This window comes from Dromiciops gliroides, chromosome 5 (genome assembly GCF_019393635.1).
Source record: "Dromiciops gliroides isolate mDroGli1 chromosome 5, mDroGli1.pri, whole genome shotgun sequence".
NCBI lineage: Eukaryota > Metazoa > Chordata > Mammalia > Microbiotheria > Microbiotheriidae > Dromiciops > Dromiciops gliroides.
In genome coordinates, this window is record NC_057865.1 from 134,888,637 (window position 1) to 134,911,136 (window position 22,500).

The window sequence follows — 22,500 nt, forward strand, 5'->3', positions numbered from 1 at the left end:
CTCAGGTCCTCCTGAATCCAGGGCCCGTACTTTATCCATTGCACCACCTAGCTCCTCCCCTACAACAACTCTTAAAGAAAAGTATTTTACTTTTATGTTGGACTATATAAGAAAAAAAGAACTTGATAAATTCTATGGTATTGTTATTATGCAGTCTTATAGATTATGCAGTTTTTGTATAGCTAACTGCAGGATTTTTGGCTGAATTTTATTGCTTCATCTTGATTCTTTTGGAGACTTAGAATAGAGGTTGTCTTTAGGGATATATTTTATAACAGCTTCCTTTGGTGCTTGAATAGACAATTTCTTGAATTGGGCCCAATCATAGACCCGCCTTATACAGAATTCTACTTTACAACAAATGGTGATATAGTAAAGTTCCAGTGCATTACAACTTTTATTAGAAGAGTACCCATGTGTATGAAAGATACTTTATGAGCCAGCATACATCAAAACATAAAAGACAATTCTAGGGTGACATTTTCTTGCTCTGAGTTGTAACATTTTGCATGCATGGGCAAAGAACACTGAAATCTCCCAAATGTCTCTATTGTGTCAAGCTACTATAAAGTCAGCTCTAATCTCTCAATTCACTGTATAGATTACTCCCAAGGGATAAATTAGACACTTTGAGAAGTGGCCATTACAATGACATTAATGCACTCTATGGGGATAAATCATGAAATTATACCACAGAAGATATAAATAAAAAGCCAAGAGAAGAATTTGTCATTGATACTTAATGAAACAAGTATTTTTTCTTAAATTTTTTTATCACCAAAAAGTTATGCTGTAATCTAAAATACTGTTTTATAGTTGTAAAGAAGCTCATGACTCCAAGTACCTAGCCTACTTTATCAGTATAGCTTAATACCACTTTCTAGCTATACTGTTTAGTTAGCTTGACTTACTAAGTGACTAATAGAAAGTAACATATGAACTAGAAAAGTAGAAACTAACTGTTCAAATATCAGTTGATGTGTTATTTCCATAAATCATGTTTTAGAGTGGTATTTCAATAATCTAAAAACTGTCATGCCATATCAAAGATTGCAAGGGCATTGTAATAAGAATACCTATTATTTGATTAAAAATATATGTGTATTACAATATGAATTATTTCAGAATAGGATTCAGGTTTAAAATATATTCACACTGAGTCTATAAGAGGCCATTAGATATCAATTCAATTATACAACCACTTATACTATTTTTTCCACTGAATTAACTAGTTATTTTACTGAAAGAACTATATCAACTAGTTACAGCATTATATAAACACAAAGATTTTATATTATTATGTGAATATCCCTGAAATATCCTTCATATACAAAATAAATTAATGGCATCTTTTAAAATGATTACTTGTAAAAGTTCCTGTTATTGGCATTACAAATATGACATTTTGATATAATTGTGGAATAAGTTAAAGTAGAAATTTTAGCATTCTCAAGTCCAGTCTATGAATCTAAACATTTTAAAGATTGCTAAATTATAGTAATGGATTATATGGAAGTAGAAGAGACTAGATTCCAAAATAGTTACAATATCACTTATGTTTAATAAAGGTACAACAATGACTTGAGAATGTACAGCTATCAAATTTCAGTGGCTTAATATTTTCACTTCTTTATTTCTAAAGCCATTTGGTTGCATAGATTTATTATCTCCTTATGTCTGTATTTAATTCAGAAGCCTCAAAATTTTCCTTAAACCACAGATGACCATTTTAAGGTTTCTATCTATTCCGAATCTAATATTTCTAAGTGTAGAAAAAAGCAACATGTTTTGTGAATATGCTAGCATAAGGTATGCACAAAAAGTAATTATTTCTATTGAAAATTTCAAACTACTTCATTTGGCAAGGACATTTCTTTGTTTATGAATACTAATTTCATTTGGTCACTTATTCATTTCAGGGATATGGCATGATTAACACATTAAATGATACTGAGTCAGGCTGGTCTTTTGTGTGTGTATGTGGGAAATAATGATATTTCAAAGCACTTTTCCCTTGTTTTCTTTCCACTTTCTCCTTGGCTTTTGAACCAACTTGACTTGAATAAGAGCAGATTCAAGTCATATAATGCTTTTCTAGCAAATTCTTGGATTTGGTGATTTACTACTTGGTGAATTTCCATCTTTGATCATTGTACTACTTGGTCTGTTGGTTCCCAGATTCTAGTGTTGAGATCAATTAAATTCAATCCAACAACTGAATTTGGACACAGGGCAGTAACCCCTTTACCTTGTACCCCACTGCAATCTGAATGGGCTTGTGGACTCTGAAATTATTTACCAATCAACAGCATGTATCCATCTCCTATGTCTTCTACCCTCATTCCCATAGTGACTAAAGCAACAATACACTTTTTTGCTCCAAATCTTGAATGGCTTCCTATAGCTTAAAGGTCTAAATTTATGGTCTAAATGTCTTAATCATTTGAGGCTAACCACATCTTGTGCCTAACCCACCTCAGTATCTAATTTTACTTCTCCTTAGTCTCCCACCCAAAGTTTATTACCTACCCAGCTTTCTCTTTAATTTTGGAGCAGTGTGTTTCCTTTGGTCTTTCATGCATCCAAATGAAATGCATTTAATTCCTCTATAGATCATTCTGTATTGGCCAATCTCATAATTATTTCCTCTTTAAAACTTATCATACTATTTTATCTACATTATTTTGACTTTTAAAATAATTGAATTTTAGAGCTAGAAGGGACATTATCAATTGCCCAATCAAATCTTTTCATTCTACAAATAAGAAAATGGGTTTATGTGATTATTGGTCAAAGATTATATATTTATAGCCCCAGCTTTTGGCTCCTAGTCTGGATTCTTTATAGCTCACATTCTATCTCAGCTATTTCTTATTTTGAGTTGTCACTTAAGTAGTTACCTTTTAAGTGTTTATTACATAAGTACTTATTTATTACATTGGCACTTAAGTATCATCATATTTGCATATTGTAGGATTGTAGCATCAAAAATTTAGAGCTGGAAAGGGAGGGACCTTAAAGTATGTTCTACCTGGCTCCCACTTTTTTGAGACTCAGAAAAGTTATTTTCCCCCTGTCTTTATAATATCTGATCAGACTGAATCAGTACAGAATTTTTTTTTTGCGGGGGGGGGGGGATGAGGGTTAAGTGACTTGCTCAGAGTCACACAGCTAGTAAGTGTCAAGTGTCTGAGGTCAGATTTGAACTCAGGTTGTCCTGACTCCAGGGCCAATGCCTTATCCATTGCGCCACCTAGCTGCCCATCTCTCAAGAAACCCCAGAATGGGGTTTCTTAAACTGGGTTATTTGAACTTAAATTTTTGGATAGTATTTTTAATAAAATTGATTTTGGTGGGTATTTTAGGAATTATTTTATTTTATGTATTTAAAAACTATACACATAGATGGAGTCACAGGCTTCATCAGACTGCCAAAGGGGTCCACTGACACACACAAACCCCCCCTGATTTAGAAGGCACAGTGCTATCCTCCTATAGGTCTAATAAACAGAATGTAAAGTCAGTAGCTTAGGTAGATGTAGATTTTTTTTTTGGTATAGCCAAGTATTAGGCAACAAGTCATGCTCATTTACAAAAAGGAAACTTTATTAATGCCTTAGTTTTTGAAATATATTATTTTTGTATGAGTGCCTTGTCAATGAAATAGAAATAAATGGCAAGAAAAAACTTGAGTATATTGGGGAAGCAATAATGTTTTGGAAGATTCATGGACTACAAATTCAAGTTGATAAATATTTATTAAGTATTTATTAACTATTTGCTCAGCATAGTACTTTCTGAGATAAAGTATCTAGAAAAATGTAGTACCTGCCTTGTGGTACTTATAAAGGGGATCATCATATGTTAGATTCAGAGCTGGAATGGACTTTAGAGACTATGCAGTCCCAATGGCCTTTATAGATGAGGAAATAAGAGTCTTGAGAAGTAAAGGGATTTGCCTGAGTAGCTGAGGCATTATTTGAAACTGTATCCTCTAATTGCATATTTTTTAATGCTTTCCCCCAACTCAATCACACAAGGTTTATTTTCAAATAACTTATGATCTAGTTATTTTACCCTAAGTTGGATTAAGCAATTCATTTACTTAAAGTGCTACTTTAAGATCTGAGTGTTTTATTATAGGCTATATTATATAGAGATTTCTACTGAGAGGGGAGAGGCCATTTTGAACTGAGGGAATTCAGGCAAGCTTCTTGGAAGAGGGATATATGAGTTACGCTTTGAGGCTGGATAGGAATTTGAGAAAAAGGGGGTTAGTCTAGGTGCAAGGGAATGGCATGAGCAGAAGTATGGAGGCTGAAGAGTGAATAAAGGGTATTTTCATGGAACAAAGTGATGTTTGTTTGGAACATAATGTAGGAGATATGTATGGAATAAATTGAGAAAAAATGTGTGGCTCTAGATGGTGGTGGACTTGGAATACTAGGCAAAATAGTTTTACTTACTTGTAAGTGATAGGAAGCCACTATAGAGGATTTTAAGGAATGGATTACATGGAAGATCCTTCATAGAAGAAGATTAGTCTAGGAAAACTGAAGAATGGTGATGGGAGGGTTGAAAATGGTGCAGGTGGGAAGACATATTATGAAGACATTGCAATAGTTATGTATGTAGCATTGTCTACAGTGATGGCAGTGGGGATAGATCAAATACTTGTTTCCAATTTATATAGAATTTTTATAATTATGTAGGCCTATTTACATCAGATTTCTCAGTTGAGGATCTCAGTGTGCCTTGCAAGTTTACCTGGTCATGTGTAGTGTGCCCAATTCCTGAATAGAATGATGATAGACAACAAAATATTGCCTTTCCCAAGATTTCTGGGAATTCAAGAATCTATATCAAGAAACAAGAAAATTCTTTATTTTAAGAGAAGTCCATTTAAAGTATTTGTGAAAAGCACTGGTTCATCTCTCTACTGCTCAATTTATTAAATTCTAGTAGTGTGATGTGTGGTGCATGGGCATTTAACCAATGAGATATTTTGCTAAGAAAAAAAAAATCCCACTAAGAACAAAAGATGAAACCTAGAGCCCAGTGAAAATTCATTTAAAAAAAATATAGGATCCATTTCCCCCCATAGATTGGCTTTTTTCTAATGCTTTTCTAATCCTGCCTACTTATTCTCTATGTTAGAAATAGTAGGTTTTCTATCTCAAGGGCTAATTTATCCTATCATAGTTTACTTTTTTTTTTCCTCATTCTTTCATTAAAATAATGAAAAATTCAAATTGTTCTTTGGGTTCAGTTTATCATTGGGCCTTACTATATTACAAGTGCTGCATTCAAAGCAAGTAACAAGATATAATTTGGCATTACTAATTCTATAGCCATAAAATCAAATTAAATGCTAAAATACTTAAGTCATGAAATAAAAAGAACAACATGACACTGTTGTATTACAGTAATACATACATCTGTGAATGCCAAGATTCTATTTCAAAGTCCCCGACTGGCCCTCATAGCTTCTTCTTGATGTCAATAAACAAGAACTTTTCCACTCAAAAAGTAAAAGGTTTCAGTGTTGGACAGTCCCCCTTGAGAAACCTCAGCACCTCTGGCCTACAAATTAATTTCCATCAGTCATTCATCATTGTCATCATCATTATCTCATCATCATATCCATCAGCAAACAGTTGTTGAGTAATCCACAGACTGCACAGGGGCTCATAAATTGCTTTAGACTTAGGAAAATTTTGGTTGGACAGAACTCTGAAAAGAGTAATTAAAGCTTAGAATGAAAGCTTCAGAGGCAGTAGCTCTCTATATAGCCTGATCTTGTTAAAAGGTGTCTGTCTGGGTATATTATAGATTGACTTACCCTTCTCTTTAATGTATGTTCCCAGTGTTCAAAATGATGTATTTATATCCTTCTCATGATAGCCTAGATCACTTCTTCTTCTTCTTTTTTTTTTGGTGAGGCAATTGGGGTTAAGTGACTTGCCCAGGGTCACACAGCTAGTAAGTGTCAAGCGCCTGAGGCCGGATTTGAACTCAGGTCCTCCTGAATCCAGGGCCAGTGCTCTATCCACTATGCCACCTAGCTGCCCCTGCCTAGATCACTTCTAACATGAATTTATACTTGTTCACTAATACCCAGAATTCTTACAGAAGTGAGAACCATAGCAAGAGAAGACCTTAAGCTGGGAAGAGGTCTGGTGGGAGGAAAAGGTATTTGGTAAACTCATTAGAATGTAATCTCCTTGAGCATATGAATTATTTCATTCTTTGTACTAGTATTTCCTCATACCTAATGCAGTCAGTAAACATTTATTAAGCACCTACTATGAACCAGGCACTGTGCTAGGTCCTGGGGATACAAAAAAGGGGCAAGGAGCAGCTAGGTGGCACAGTGGATAGAGCACTGGCCCTGGATTCAGGAGGACCTGAGTTCAAATCCGGCCTCAGACACTTGACACTTACGAGCTCTCTGACCCTGGGCAAGTCACTTAACCCCCATTGCCCTGCAAAACAAAAAAACCCAAACAAAACAAAACAAAAAAGGGGCAAAAGACAGCTTCTGCTATGAAAATAATAGGTGCTTATTGATTGACCTAGGTATATGTCAGGACAGATTAAATGGAAAGATTGAGGTTGGACCTATGAAAACAATTCCTGGCTACCATGGTGATAAGATTATATTACTGAAAGAGTTTATGGAGTGTCTGTTTCTTGGTAGGGTGCTAGAGAAGAACGAATGTGGGGTATGGAGGCAGGAGAACCTGGGTTCAGGTCCTTCTAAAGACCCAGTATGACAATATTTTCCTGTCTTTTCTCAGGTCCCTTCTGCTCAGAGAGCCTGTTCAATTCCTAACCATCCTTCCAGATACTTCAAACAGAAGTAATTTCTGCCTTCTCTGAATCCCTATAGCACTTTGTTTATACCTTTCTTATTGTACTTTGAATGAATTCACGAATCCATCTTTTATTTATAATTACTTGTGTATGTGTGTCATTTCCACTAGACTATCACTTCGTTGAGGGAAAGTATGCCCCAGGTGATTTTTTAGTGCTCTACAAATAACTGTTGAATAAAGAATGAAACAAAATCTAGGTCATCTAAAGTGAGTGGCAGTAGATGTGAAGAGTCTTGAAAGTTGACCAGATTACAAGACTTAGAGAGTTCTTTAGGCTCTTAAGATTCTCTGGTACCTACTACAAGAAGGAAAATGATATGGATTCTTTTGCATGAACAAATTATTTTTTACTTGAAAATCAAGGTGGAATTCATCAGAGGGGGATCTTTGTGAAACAGACATTTATCAACGGCATGGCTTGATCTATCTTTACATTTTTGTTAAGGGGCAGTAAAGGATTATTTAAATTTGGAGATATCTGAGTTTATCTTTGTTCCAGAAAGCAGTACTGTGAGGGCATAGTACTGTTCAGTCGTTCTGTTGAGAATAATTAAATATGTCTGCTGCGATGAATGTTTTTCTCTTTTTAAACTGCCAAAACTAGTTATATTTTTTGAGTGAGATTTGAAACAAAAAAGTTTAGCATTTTAAAAAGTTAATTTACCACCTGATGAATTACAATCATTATTTCAGATTAGAGAACCACAGCATGAGATGATAGGACATGACCTCTAAGGTTCTTTCTATTCTAAATTTATGATCCTACAACTTGCCCATAGACACATAGCTTAAGAGTCAGAGAAAGAAGTGTGGAAAATAAGCAATTCATTTTTATAGTCTATTTGAAAATCTAGGAATGGCAATGGTATATACCCCAAACGATGAACTACCTATAGTAATCGAATGGATTCTCCACCTAAAGAAATGAATTGCCTCTTTGTTGTGAAATTTTTAAGGACCCCAGACACCAGTGAAAGGCTGAAGGAAATGCTAATGTTTGTTCACACCCTAAAGCAAAAGAGGAAAATTATAATGTGAAAGTTTATCTTTTTAGATTGTGGTCACACAGTACATTCCCTGAAGGAATGCAAATCTTCATTTTTCTCCTTTCTCAAGATTAAGTAAAAAGTCTTACCAATGTTACTGTTTTCTTTAGGATGAGAGTGTCTTATGACTTAAGGTCTAATATATGGAGGATTTTAATATGTTTTTAGCTCACACAAAATCAGAATAGGGTATCACAGCACTTTTACATTCCCAGATATCTAGATAATCTCAAGTGCAGTTACTTTAAAAATCGATATACAATAGCTATTTAAGGAAAGAGCCTTTGGTATAGTAAAGTAGATAGAGTTAGTTAAACAATAAAGATACCAATAGAAATACCTGTAAAAAAAAGTTTTCAGACTTTTCGACATTGTTCAAATTACACTGGCAATTCAAGAGAATTGATAGTCACCAAATTCCGTTTAGTGTAGATCAATTGAAGGAGTTAATTTGTAAATGTCTTCCTGCTTTCTACTTAACAAAAAAAAAAGTTCTTTTATAATGTTTATCCAGATAGGAGAGGGATAGGGATGACTAGACCTTGAGATTTCTTTTGTTACAGGGTTCCCAAGTGATGGAACACCCTTTACCAATTCAGGTTAATATACTTTGTCTGCAATTCATCTTCTTAGATAGTAGGGTGACTTGTCCTTAGCCAGGATGTGTCAGAAACAAGATTTGACTTTAGTCTTCTGTACTTTGAGGCCTGCCCCCCATCCACTATACCATACTACTAAGGGTTTCCTCAGGTAAACCTTATTATTTTAGGAATTTTAAAAAGTACTCTCTCTATAGTTGATGAATTACTCCTGTCACTATTTTCATTAAGTGATATTACTCTAAAAGGCATTAAAAAAACCTCAGAAATATCTTTAGGAAAAGTTAAAAAATCATAGTTTTAAAGTTGAGTTTTTAACATGGAAATTTATTTCAACTGAAATAATGTCATTGATATTGCATACGTATCAATCTAATAAAATATATATTATTGTAACCATTAAGTAATATTTTAATTTTTTTTAGTCTAAAGAAATCATTCTGCATTTGTACAAACACACATCTTCTATTCAAATATAATTATTCTCACTCACTTTAAGTTTCTTATTATCCTTGTTAATTCTAGTATGGTTTTATTTATATAGATTATACTAGATAACTACTTTTAGAAAATGTTTATAATTTCTGTGGTCATGACATCTCAGTTGGAATGAACATCATCTGACTTATAGCCAAATTCTCGGGTTTGTTCCACAATATTGTTTAACACTAATATTAAAATTTTTTAAACAGCATTGTGGTTGTCCACAATACTTTTATATCTCATTTCATTTTATCACCACAAATCTGTGAAACATTTGGCAGGTATACAATTTTAAATTTTGTAGTTAAGGAAAGAATGGAACAGAAAGGCTGGGCAACTTATGCAAAGGCACTTAGCTAGTAAATGATAGCATTTACTTAAATGCTGGGTTCTCTTAACTCTCTAACTATAATTGTATGTTATTATGAGTCCATCAATTAATAATCAATTATTAAGCACCTAATATATGTTAGATATTGTGCTAAGTGCATATTCCTTTAAGAGCCAATAACCTCCATTAGTTCAAGCACCTTCTTTTACCTAACCTTTGTATTTGCCAGTGTTCAGTATCTAAGTTAGATAAGTCTAGTGACCTTTCCACTATACCATAGTGCTCAAATACTTAATCTATAATACAATAATAAAAAATCAATTTTATATATCTTTTTTTTTTTTTTGGCAGGGCAATGAGGGTTAAGTGACTTGCCCAGGGTCACACAGCTAGTGTCAAGTGTCTGAGGCTGGATTTGAACTCAGGTCCTCCTGAATTGAAGGCCAGTGCTTTATCCACTGCACCACCTAGCTGCCCCAATTTTATATATCTTTAATGTTAAATAGTAATGGTTTTTAATATATAAAATAGAAGTATAGATAAACTTCTCCAAATGTCTTTCTTCATGGTCAAAAGTATGCCTCAATTCCTTGAAAAATCCATATTTTCCATTGTAGTTCTGCAAAGTGCTTGAATCAGTACTTTGCACTCAATTTTGTTTATTGATTGATGAAAAATGCTTTCTGATCATAACTTCTTTTACCTACATAAGTCCTACTTTCTGTTTATTTTAAACAAATTTCAGGAAACTTAAAAATTCTCTTATTTTAAAAATTGTATTGTGGAACAGTGGGAAGAATACTGGACTGCCCCAATACCTAATAACCACCAATATGACCTTAGGAAAGTTCTAATCTTTTTTGGCTTAATTTTCCTCCTCTATTAATGAAGGAGGTTGTTTTCCACCCATTTATTTATACTAATATTTGTATGAGGAAGGCTATGAATAGGGGGTTATTAGTTTTGCTTTGGGTAGAAATATGCAGAAAGAGCTTGGGTATTTTTTCCCCAATAGTCCAATGGGAAATTATTTCCCCATCCTTCCTCTATAGAGTATGACAGGAAGCTCTTTAGAGATACAGAAGGATAAACCCTAAATTGGTGCTTTAGATAAGGAGGGAATCCATTGTTCCTATTATGAGTAAATATAAAAAAGTGCTTGCATTTGACAGTTTATAACAGTCTAGGGATTAGGCTGAATGTCTGTTATAATTGAACATTTACTTCATATATCCCTTTCGAAGTCTAAACTTCTCAGAAATAAAATGTCTTTATCAATTTTATTTTTGACTCCAGATATTATATTAAACTACCACATCATCATCTCTGTGTCCAAATAAGGAAAATATACATCTCTAGTTCTTGTTTACTCAGTATCTTTATACCGAATAGAGCTTACTCTACTTTAAATATCACTGCCATTTACTTTTTAATTACAGAGTAACAATATTTAAAATATTGCTATTTAACTTGAAAATAAAATGTCTACTCCCAACAATATGATACTAGTCTTAATGATGTGTTTTAAATCTATATCCAACTGGACCTGTCCAAAGGTAGAATTCCATTTAAAGTCAATGGAACAGGGCAGACGGCTAGGTGGCGCAGTGGATAAAGCACCAGCCCTGGATTCAGGAGGACCTGAGTTCAAATCCGGCCTCAGACACTTGACACTACTAGGTGTGTGACCCTGGGCAAATCACTTAACCCTCATTGTCCCCCCCCACACACACACACCAAAAGCCAATGGAATAGCTCTATTACAATGGATCAGTAAGTGGGCATACAATTAAATTAAAGTACAGTTTTATGGACTGTCATTATATGAACATTACCATAAGAGTAGTGTATTTATCTTTAGATAAGACTGAAATTCGAATTTAAGTAACATTTTCTAAAGTTAGAGAATTGGTGGGATCTGAATTGAGACATTCTTTCAGTAGGAAACAAAACATACCAGAAACTTATTTGATGAGTCTTCTAGTTTTACTGCAGAATTTTAATTTGCAGCGATAGAAGAGACTATAGCTGAATGTAATTCACTGAAACTATACTATGTTGCAACTGACTCATAGGCATGAATCTAATAATCAATGTGCTGCCCATTGGTGCAAATCAGAAAACTGATAAGGCATCATAGCTTTCTGAATTCCATCTTGTCACTCATAAAGCGTAGGTCTCAATATTATCATTAGGCAATGTTAGCTAAAGTTAGGCATGTTTTGTAACTATATTAAAGAGGATTGTTTCCTTAAGGAAATAAAAAATAATATTTTATGCTTCTCCTTTTGCCTTCCTTATTGAGTTTAGGTAACTGGGTGAACCCCAAGGTGCCATTTAGCTACTTTAAACCAATCTGAAGATAGCATGACATCAGAAATGAAGAAGTTTTAGAGAGAATCAGACTTTTAGATACCAAAATTCTCTTTTGCTTTACAAAAAACAAAAAAAAATTCCAAAAAACTAAACTCTCTGGTTGGTTCAAATAATTCTTGAGAAAAGCACATTTTGACACATTCTATATATAAGAAAGGATGGATATCACAGTAATTGGTTACTCTTTAGCATCAGTTCAATCAAAGATGTACCTTCTGACTTTCTACTTAATCTCAGGCATGCCTGATTTCACTGTTCCAAAAACAGCCTTTTTGAAAATGGAATAATTTTGTGACCAATGTATTTTGCCATCTCAAATTCTATCATATTTATTTCTAAGTGAACAAGGTATTTATTTCTTAGGCTATGTTCTAGTGGTTCACATGGATCTTACTCATTCATCAGTCCCTAAAGAGGTAGATGTCCTTATTAGAACATTATGGTGGGAATCAATATACTCAAATTAAAGAACTTAAAAATCGATATCACTGTGGTATAGCAATGATAATGATCACTAGCATTCATAAAGCACTTCAGGGTGCTTTGCAATTATGATCTCATTTTATCCTCCCCACATCCCTGTGAAGGAAGTTGATTTTATTACCCCCATTTTACAGATGAGAAACTGATCCTGAAAAAAGCCTACATGACCTGCTGGGGATCCCACAGCCAATATGTCTAACACAATTAAAATTCAGGTCTTTATGATTCCGAGGCCAACTCTATCTACCACACACTATCTCTACCACACTACCTAGATGCCCAGGTACCATGTAAAGAACACTGTTCTTGTTCTCAGACCTTGGTTTGAGTCCAGGCTTTAATGCTTCTGTCCCTGTAACTATGGCTAAATCATTTACCCTTTTGAGATGTCTTTTCTCATTTTTATAATGGTAATAATGCTTGCACTATCTCCTTAATAGGCATTTTTTCCATGAGGACAGAATCTGTAACCTATAAAGCATTATACAGATGTATTACTAAGATACAAGGATTGATTATGACTTGATTCCTTCTTCTTATAGTTGCATTTCAGTTTGAACCTGTTAATTCCTCAGTGTAGGGACCTCCAGGTAAAAGAACTCCCCTTTATTAATGCAAATCTGAAACTGCTTTGTGGTGTGTAATCTAGAGTTGACTGAGGCACCAACAAGTTGAATAACGTACTCACGGTCACACAGCCAGTATGGGTTAGATTCTAGAGTTTATCACATTTTCTTGATTCCAAAGCTAGTTCTCTATCTACTTTTCCATGCTGCCTCTCTACATTAGTGTATTTATATAAGCATGTGTCAAATAAAGGATGTGACAAGAATGGCAATAATAGTAAATTCTTAGGAAAGCATTTGACAAAGAATTTAATTACAGTAATTGGATAAGTGCCAGTGTTTTAAACTCCAGGATTATACTGAGAAGTAGTATGGTAAAAAGAGTTCTGAATGTTGAGCTAGGAGAGACTTGGGTTTAAATCCTTGATCTGGTACTTTAGTTGTGTGATCCCAGACAAACCGTTTAGGCTCTCCAAATCTAAGTTTCCTCATGTGTAAAATGGGGGTGACACAATACTTCTACATTCTCCCTCACAGGACTATTGTGAGAAAAAAATGTGTATAAGCCTTGAAGTGCTGTGTAAATGTAAACTATTATTATGAATTAATCACTCCTATGTAACTATATTAAAGTATCTACTACTTTAAATTTGATTCTTTTTGGATTTATAGTAATAATAGAAAATGCTTTAGTAATTAATGTAGGGAACATTTAGAACTTGAAATTTTAAAAAATGTATATCTGGAATGCTTAAGTATAATTTAGTGCTTAAGTAGATTACTAATAAATATTTTCCAAGATGCAACAGAGGGCTTTAATTGGCAGTATATGCCTTTAGTCCTGGCTCCCAGAGAGGCTGAAGCTCGTGGATCATTTGAGTTTGGGAACCCTGAGCTAAAAGCTCATTGGGTATCTGCAATAAGTCTATCACCAATATGGTGAAACCCTTGGGAAATAGGGATATCAGGCTGCCTAAAGGGAAATGAACTGTCCCAGGTCAGAAATAGAATGGATCAAAGCTCCTGTGCTGATTAGCATCAGGCCTGGGCCTGTGAGTGGCCACTTCACTTCTAGCCTAAGTGAGACAGGCTCAAAAACCACATCACCATCACTGCAAAAGATGTAACAAAGGCAGTAGGCTATAGTGCTACCGGGTAAAAGTTAGGTAGTGTTTTGTAGTGTCTTTACTGAAATTGTGGGGACAAATGTTGGAAATAATTTGTATAGCTCTATAAAAATCCTTCCAAAACTTACAGGATCCCACAAATGTTTACAACTGTCATCATAGGGAAACAGCATCTTTTTGCTGAAGGCACTATACCTCTGGGAGGGTCTTTTGGTAAACAGAACTAAAATGAATTATTAGTGATACATAGAAGGACTGGAATAATCTGGGGGGAGAGGGGGACTATGGGGAGAAGGGGAGGAAACAAACATCGGCTAGTCTCAAAGTTAAATACAAAAGCAGCAGAATCATGAGCTTCATTACATTAAATTAATATGATACTGAAAAAGAAAAAGATTCTGGGATCTTGGCATGATAAGAGGGATCATAGGAAAGTGATTAACACATGGAAATAGCTGGGAAAATATATGCCTTAGTGTTCATAGCTTCACCTCACAACACAATGATCCTAGTCAACAGTAACCTGTTCAAGTTGTCTTTTACTTTCAGTTGTTTTCCTGGGGAACATGAAGTGACTTTAATTTCTAATGCTTTCTTCCACAAATATCTAAGATCTCAAAGGGCTTTATATAACACACCACCTATCAATCTTAGGAACTCTACATATACCTTCACATATCTATTTACATTTTAAAGTACAAGAAAAAACATGACAAATAATATGATGCAGGAGAAAAAGTGCTGGACTTGAAAGGAAGGATGGAAGGAAATAATAATTAAATGCCTTGAGGGCAGCTAGGTGGTGCAGTGGATAGAGCACTGGGCCTGGATTCAGGAGACCTGAGTTCAAATATGGCCTCAGAAACTAGCTGTGTGACTGAGCAAGTCACTCAATTAACCCTGTTTGCCTCAGTTTCCTCATCTGTAAAATGAACTAGAGAAGGAAATAGCAAACCACTCCAGGATCTTTGCCAAGAAAATCCAAATGGGGCACAAAGACTTGGACACAAATGAAACAACTGAAAGACAAGTGACTATTATGTGTCAGGGACTGTGCTAAATGCTTTGAAAATATTACTTCATTTTATCCACAGTAATTCTAGGAGGAAGGATCTATTATCACCCCCATTTTACAGAGAAGGAAATTGAGGCAGAGTCTTTTTGACTCCAGGCCTAGTGTCCTATCTGCCATGCCACCAGCTGAGAAGAGCTAAGTATCACAGTTGATCATCACACAATGTTGCTGTTACTGTGTACAATGTTCTCCTGGTTCTGCTCACTTTACTCAGCATCAGTATGCTACCAGCTGCTCCTTGCAATCAGTTGATTCTTGATCAAATCCTCACCATGACATATGTTACCTTTATGATTTATGGTATATCACTTGACCTCTCTGGCCGTTAGTTCACATATTTGTAAAATTAGGGAATTAGACTCTGTGCTTCTCCTTGCTCCAGATCTATAAACATTTTATTCTTGATTTTTCCATAAATTTAGGGATGGGGACAGGGGTTGGTTGGTGTGTGACTTAGAAGCAATTCATGGAAAAGAGACCTGGTTTGGGATTTATTGTTGATTATAAAGTCAATATGTCTCTAATGTGATATGACTTTTGGAAATCTTTATGCAAATTTAGCTCAATAAAAGAATAGGTAATGTTCTATCTATATACTCTGTGACAGATAATGTCTGGCATATTTAATTTATTTCTGGGTATCACTTTTTAGAAAGACTGCTAACAAACTGGAGTGTATTTACAAGAGGGAGACCTGGATGATGAGGGAACTGAAAATAACATAGTATGAGGATTGTTTCAAGGAACTACAGTTGTTTAGTCTCAAAAAAGGAAAGATTAAGGGGAGACATGCTGCTGGCTGTGTTTAAATATCTGAAGGATTCCCAAATGAAGGTAATTTTGTGCACCTCCCATTATTAGGAATTTCTTCCTTAATTTGAGTCAAAATCAGCTCCTCCCTGGGGCAATTTGTATCAACCTAAAATGGCTGTATTTTTTTGGATACCATAAATAACTGTGAGAAATGGTTCTCATTTAGAAGCCCACTTGACCCATAGAATCTTCCCTTCTCTGGGAACCAAATGTTACTTCTTCCTGCCTTGCATTGTGACTGTTGACCATATGAAGCCTTTTGCTGATAAGTATTCTAAATTGTAAACATAGGGTTTACTTCATTTATAAGCACAATATTTATACTCAGATTCTACAAGAAAAACCAATAACTTTTAAACTTCAAATGTCTCATATTATGAGAGGAAAAGAATAATCATCTTGCCCGAGTAATATAGAATGATTAACTGATTTAAAAAACCCTCTAAAGACAGATGGGAGAATTAGTTAGAATATACAAAACTGAGACATAACCTATAGTTAAGCACTGACATAAGTAACTCTTTAATTTAAAAAAATATGGGCCAGTTTAATAAGTATGAAATGCTAATGCAAGAGGGAAAAGGGCTGATTTAAATACCATTCAACTTTTCCCTTTGTTCAGAAGGCAATGGCAGAAAATGGACTGATTCTTCTGTTTTGAGTTCAACTTAGTGTTCTAGACAACTGCTTATCTTTTAGTGTAAGTATACCATCAATCACAGTACAGTCTTAATGTATGAGGGAAGAAGGCAACTTCTAAGTTGTACATCCTAAATATAGATGGCATCTGGCTTTCCTTTTTAGGCACTATTCTAGAAATCTTTTCATGTCAAAATGAATTAACCTAAATAACTTTTATTTGTACTCTTTAAAGTGCTTGAAAACTCAGCTGAATGGGTAACTAACACTCTTTAAGTACTTATTCAAGACACGGAATTATCAAAAATTTAGAAGAAACTATAAAGAACATCATGTCACAATCTACTCTGACTCAAGTTTACATACTCAAAGGTGAGTGTCTCCTCTGTCTTTCTGGGCTAGCCATAGTGCAATGCTTAAGACAGAAAAAGAAAATGAAGCAAAAATAGACTTATTTCATAGTGTCCATATGACATAGCATAATTAGTAGATATACTGAAGGGATAGAGAGATTATGAAGTAATTGAACTCTACTGTCATTTTTCCTAACCTTTATTTCAAAAGACAGGGCTACTGAAATTTTGCTATTACTTGTTGGTTGCTCTTCAGATACCATAAAATCATCTCCATTTAATTGTGAGGTTTTTTTCTTTCCAAATGGCAAGCAGAAATAGGTAGGTAAAATATGTAGTCTCTGGGAGGATTTTTGTTTTGCCAGAGTGCCTGCAAGTATATAAAGTTTGAAAAGCACTTAAAAAACCCCACTTAACTTCTACTTTTATTTAAGGAGCTAAATATCTCAAGGACCTGTGATTTTTCTTTAAGATCCTTAAGACTGTTTTATAATGTTGACTCAGAGAGATTATGTCATTTGCCTGCCTTTACATAGCTAGTTTCAGAGACCAGAGACAGATGGGAAGCAACCTCTTCTTAGCACTCTAAACTCACTAAAGTCATGCCACTTCTCAACAGGTTAAATATAACTTAATGTATCATTTTATCATATTTAATAAAAAGAACAAACATTTTGTTTCTTTTAGTTCCTTGGTAAAACTTATCATCATGATTGGTAGTTTTCTTTATGTTTCTACTATTTCTGTTACCCAGAAGTGAATATAATTAGTGAATGGCAAGAGCAGGGTCACATGGAGGATTGGGGACCTGAAGGAAGTGTTAGATTTAGTTAAGTGAAAAGGAAGGAAAGACAACATTCTAGGCAAGATGAATTTCCCAAGTGGAAATGCAAAGGGTGTGTTTATGGAGAGATGAGTGAACCAGTATGGAGCAGGTGATTTGCATGAGGTGATGGCAAGACATGAGGATGGATAAGGGAATGGAATTAGAAAAGCATTGAGCACCACGTTAAGGAGCATGGATAATTTCTCCCCTATGTGTTCTTATAATGGTCCCCCCCCCCCCCCCCCCCCAAAAAAAATCTGAATGCTCAAATGTGTTTCCTTAAACATTTCCTATCATCCCTCCCAAACTCTTGTAACTTAACTTTACTGCAATGTCAGTGATGACTCTCCTTTCCTACATTTAACATCATCATTTGAGAATTAATGATACTAAAATTTAAAAAGCTCTTCCTTTGTTTCTCTATCTAAATGTGCTAAAATATTTCATTCCTTCTCATGACTTAGGCTTCTTAAATATTTTTAACCTGCAGTATGCCAACAATAATTATTGTTTATAATTCACAATATGGGGGGCAGCTAGGTGGCACAGTGGGTAGAGCACTAGACCTGGATTCAGGAGTACCTGAGTTCAAATCTGACCTCAGACACTTAACACTTACTAGCTGTGTGACGCTGGGGCAAGTCACTTAACCCCAATTGCCTCACTAAAAGAAAAAAATAAATAAATATAATTCACAATATGTAATGATTTGACTCATTACTGGAAGACCAGTGCAGAACATGAGAGCCTTTTCTTTTATAACATGTTCTACTAAGGTGTGGAAGAATGATCCGTGTATTCAATGTAATATTAACTGAAAAATAAAATTTTAATCTTTCAAAGAAGAATTTTTCTTTAATATCTGTATATGAAAAGGTTTGCTCAAAATTATTGCAAGCGTAAACAACATTGTAAGGGGCATGTTAATATTACTTATGAGAGCAGTTTTCATCACAGTCAATGCATGACAGTGCTTACAGTTAATGATTAACTGAAAGTACTGTTAGCATTTAATGGTAAATGAGTCTTACCTGTTTGTTATAGCAGATTGAAATTCTACTTGGAAAAAATTTTTTAAATAAGTTACATGAGCCCCCTCCCCACCGTGGGAACCCAAACCAATAAAACATTTTTGGACTGAGGCCCAAACAGGCTAAGTGACTTGTTCAAAGTCACACTGGTACTAAGCATAAGAATAGAATTGCAGGTTTTTTTCCTGTCATACTTAAATCATAAATCATGGAATCTTGAATCTCACTGAATCACAGAGAGCAACTGAAATGTCGATGGTATTTTTTGCTTTAAGAGATCATTCTTTCCTTCCTTGACCAACCTTCCATTGCTGACGACCTGTACATATTAGTTAGATTTAATTTTATTCAGTATCATGTGAACAATAATGATTTTGAAAGTGAAAGTACTATTTATTTTAAACATTTTATATAATACTCACAATTCTGTTAGACCACACTCCCATAACCCTTACTAAAACTCAAATCTAGCAAATATTTATGGATGCAAAAGTACTTAAGGGGAAAGTCTTCCCCAATTTTCCATAAACTTGTTGAATTTTCAAGTGTTCTAGAATTCTTTTAGCTACATATAGGCAAAAAGGAATTTTTAAAAATATCTATAAAGAAGAAAATATGAATATTAATATAATAAAAGTCCTTTACTATCTCATGACATTATTTAGAATATCCAATATCTTTATAGTAGTAGCAGGATAAAGTCTAAAGAATGATTGTGGATTTTTTTGTGGGTTGACAAAGGTATAGGCTGTATCTTTCTACTTGTTATAGTTATATAACACCCTATATAAAATTAATTTGTAAGTCACTTAGAAAAACTTGAGATTTGTCATTTAAAATATTTTCTTTATAGTTCTTTCCCTTACACTAGTTGAAGATTTTCTTGAATTTGCCATATAGTGGAGGTGGGAAAGTAAATAATAGGGGTTGGTGAAGATAGGAAACATAGTGCATTTCATATGTCCTAATTTAAATGAGTAGAAAATGTTCCAACACCACAATCTACATGGGGTCTAGGGAATGAAATGGGAAAAGATGTCTCAACCTGTGAGTACCATGGTAGACAAGTCCGTCTACCAATCCAGACAGGCAACTGTTTGATACCTTTCTTTTTCATAGGACTGGCACATTGAGTAGTTATATGGCTTGCACAGTGTCATATAACTTGTGTTCAGAAACTAGCCTTGAACCCAGGTCTCGCCTCTTTATCAAACTTGCCCTTTGATCATATGCAATGAGACTCACTAAATTAATTAAGAGTTGATACCACCAGGCATTAAATATATTGTGTTCCTTTAAAAACATAATTTTACAAAAACTTATTTCTCTGAAATAATGGTCACAATAAAACTAATCAAATTAATGGTCAAATAAAAATTCTCAATCAGTAATTGCTTAATGGAAATAATCCTGAAATCTAAAAATGACATAATTTAGCATAGTTAGCATTTTAGGCATTAAAGTAATAAGTTTACTAAATGATTTGAATCATTAGTTTTTAAAACTATGCAGATTAGGTGGGTTGTTTTTTTTTACCACTGGTCAACTATTTATGCAATTATTTCAAAAATTAATCAATATGTCCTCTATAGATAGTGTATTAGAAATGCTACCTATCATATAAGCATAAAGCATAATCTCTTTGTGGAGAGAGTTCCATCTATAGCCTTTATTGTGAATGTCACTCATTTCTATAGAATTACTTAAAAAACAACACAAGATCTAACTCTTGTTTGCTCTTTAAAGTTTTATTGTCTTGGCATTTTATACAGGGAGAGAGCATTAGCATACTCAGGAGATCTGCTGAAAGTAAAAGGCCTCAAGCTACCACTGCATGGCTGATAGGATAAAGCACAGGATATAAAAACTTTTGTCTGATTGCTCACTTTACTTGTTGTAGAGCACTGCTACTCTCAAGAGCATATATTCATGTTCTTTCTACTTCAAGTTTTATTACTTCTTTTGTATTATTTAATACATCTAAAGACACTTCCAAAAGACAAATTTTTCCATTTTAAAGAAGTAATGGTTTGGAACCTGATAAAACACATTAATGTTCACAGTCCATTTTTTGCAAAGGTGATCGAGTAAAAGTGCTATAAAGCAATTAGGTACATGATCTTAAAGACATAATGGGTCATGGAGAATGAAATGCAAGCAAGTCAACAAAAATAATGTCTCTTTAAAGGTCCAATTGAAGTGGACTCATCCAAAGATCACTTTTAGACCCTGTTACTTTTTATACGTCTATTTAAATTGAGGGAAGAGGAAGAAGGAAATACGGATGTATGTGAATGTATAAGGGTGTGGTGATTAATTGTAAGAAGCTATAAACAAAGTACAAATTGTTCAAAATGGAATTTAAGTCCAGATGAACACTTTACCACTTAAATTCTATTTAAAAAATATAAATTACCAAGCTGGGTGTTTTTGCTACTCAGTAAACAAGAAATTGATATATTTGACACGATTGACTAAGTCTGGGCATTCTTAAAGCTCTATACACATTTCCGAAATCCACAATACATCAATTTTTAATATTTTCACTCTCTCAGCTCCATTAAAAAGATGGTAGGGGAAAGATTTTAGAGTAATTAATGATATAGTTAGCTGCTAAATATTAATAGGAATCGTAGTCTTGCATAAAATATAACATATAAACCTTGCCAATACAGACGCACCAGTAATTAAAGTTGAATATGTAATTATACTGATTTATAAGACAGGCAAAAAGTTACACTTTACTAGCTTCTATGTAAACTGTGGCTAACAGTTAAACTTCGCATTTTACGGTTTATAAAAACGGATACTATCTCAACTACAGTTCATAAATGGTTTAGAGACCTGTAATCATAGTAAAAATTGTGGCATTCCAACATGAATGCTCTTACTTCACCACTCAAAACTAAGCTATTATAATGACCCATAAGATCTAGACACATCTTAGATAAGATGTAAAAGGCTTTGTCCAGAGGTCAACAGCAGAATTCAGATGTGTAGAATTCAGGAAGACTATATACTAAAATTATAAGGCAAATGAGAATCTAATAGTTAATTTCAACATATTTATCATACTAAGCACGGTGTAATTACAACTTTACTTACTTAACACTCCTGAACAGTAAGAAATTAGTCTGGGGTCTTCCCCAGAGGAACTCTGTTAACCAAACTTACATGTGAGGCTGGGGAGAGCAGCCCGGACTGCTGTTTCCATTACTGTCAATGTGATCCAACGAACCATTGAGGTCTTCGTGGACTGCCTGCAGTAAACCACTGGATGCGTTATTTATCAGTCCTGGGTTACTAAGCAAAGGTAAACTACTCTCTGCCAGGGCAGCCTAGGGAAAGAAGAGACACAGTATATAACTTTCTGAAGTTGTTTTTGAAACCATGCGCACACACACACACACACACACACACACACACACACATATATATATACACACACATATATACACATACACACATACATAATACATCTTTCTTTAAATGGTTCAAATTACAGAGTATATATTTTGGAAACAATGTGGCATGCGAACTAAAGGTAGGAAGTATGTTAAGAAATATAAACAATGTTTTATACTACAAACTTGATTAATTACACTTTAACCCTCAACAGAGTGACATGTTGTGCCCTTTCAGTTAGTGAAATGCTCTAAGGTAACATAAGCAGTTTCTCTGCTTTTCAAAAAATGACCAGAACTTAACTCAAAATAAAGAAGTCCTGACATTTGCCTCTTCTGCATAAAAATTATATATTATAATTAAACTTTAAAGTTTTTGCCACAAGCACCATGTTCCCCAACACCATGATGTGAAATCATTTATGACAGCTTGGATAAATATTAATGCAGATCCACATGCATTTGCAAAA

General features: G+C 34.3%; 1 protein-coding gene across 4 annotated transcripts in view; it reads right to left on the minus strand.

Annotated features, from left to right (window-relative positions):
- Window positions 1-22,500, minus strand: part of FOXP2 (forkhead box P2) — a 693,998-nt gene that overhangs the window by 8,038 nt on the left and 663,460 nt on the right. For all 4 annotated transcript variants that reach the window (XM_043967104.1, XM_043967102.1, XM_043967103.1 and 1 more), the window contains one exon: window positions 21,801-21,964. In XM_043967104.1, the coding sequence (XP_043823039.1) occupies window positions 21,801-21,964 (164 nt within the window). The remainder of the gene's footprint in view (window positions 1-21,800; window positions 21,965-22,500) is intronic.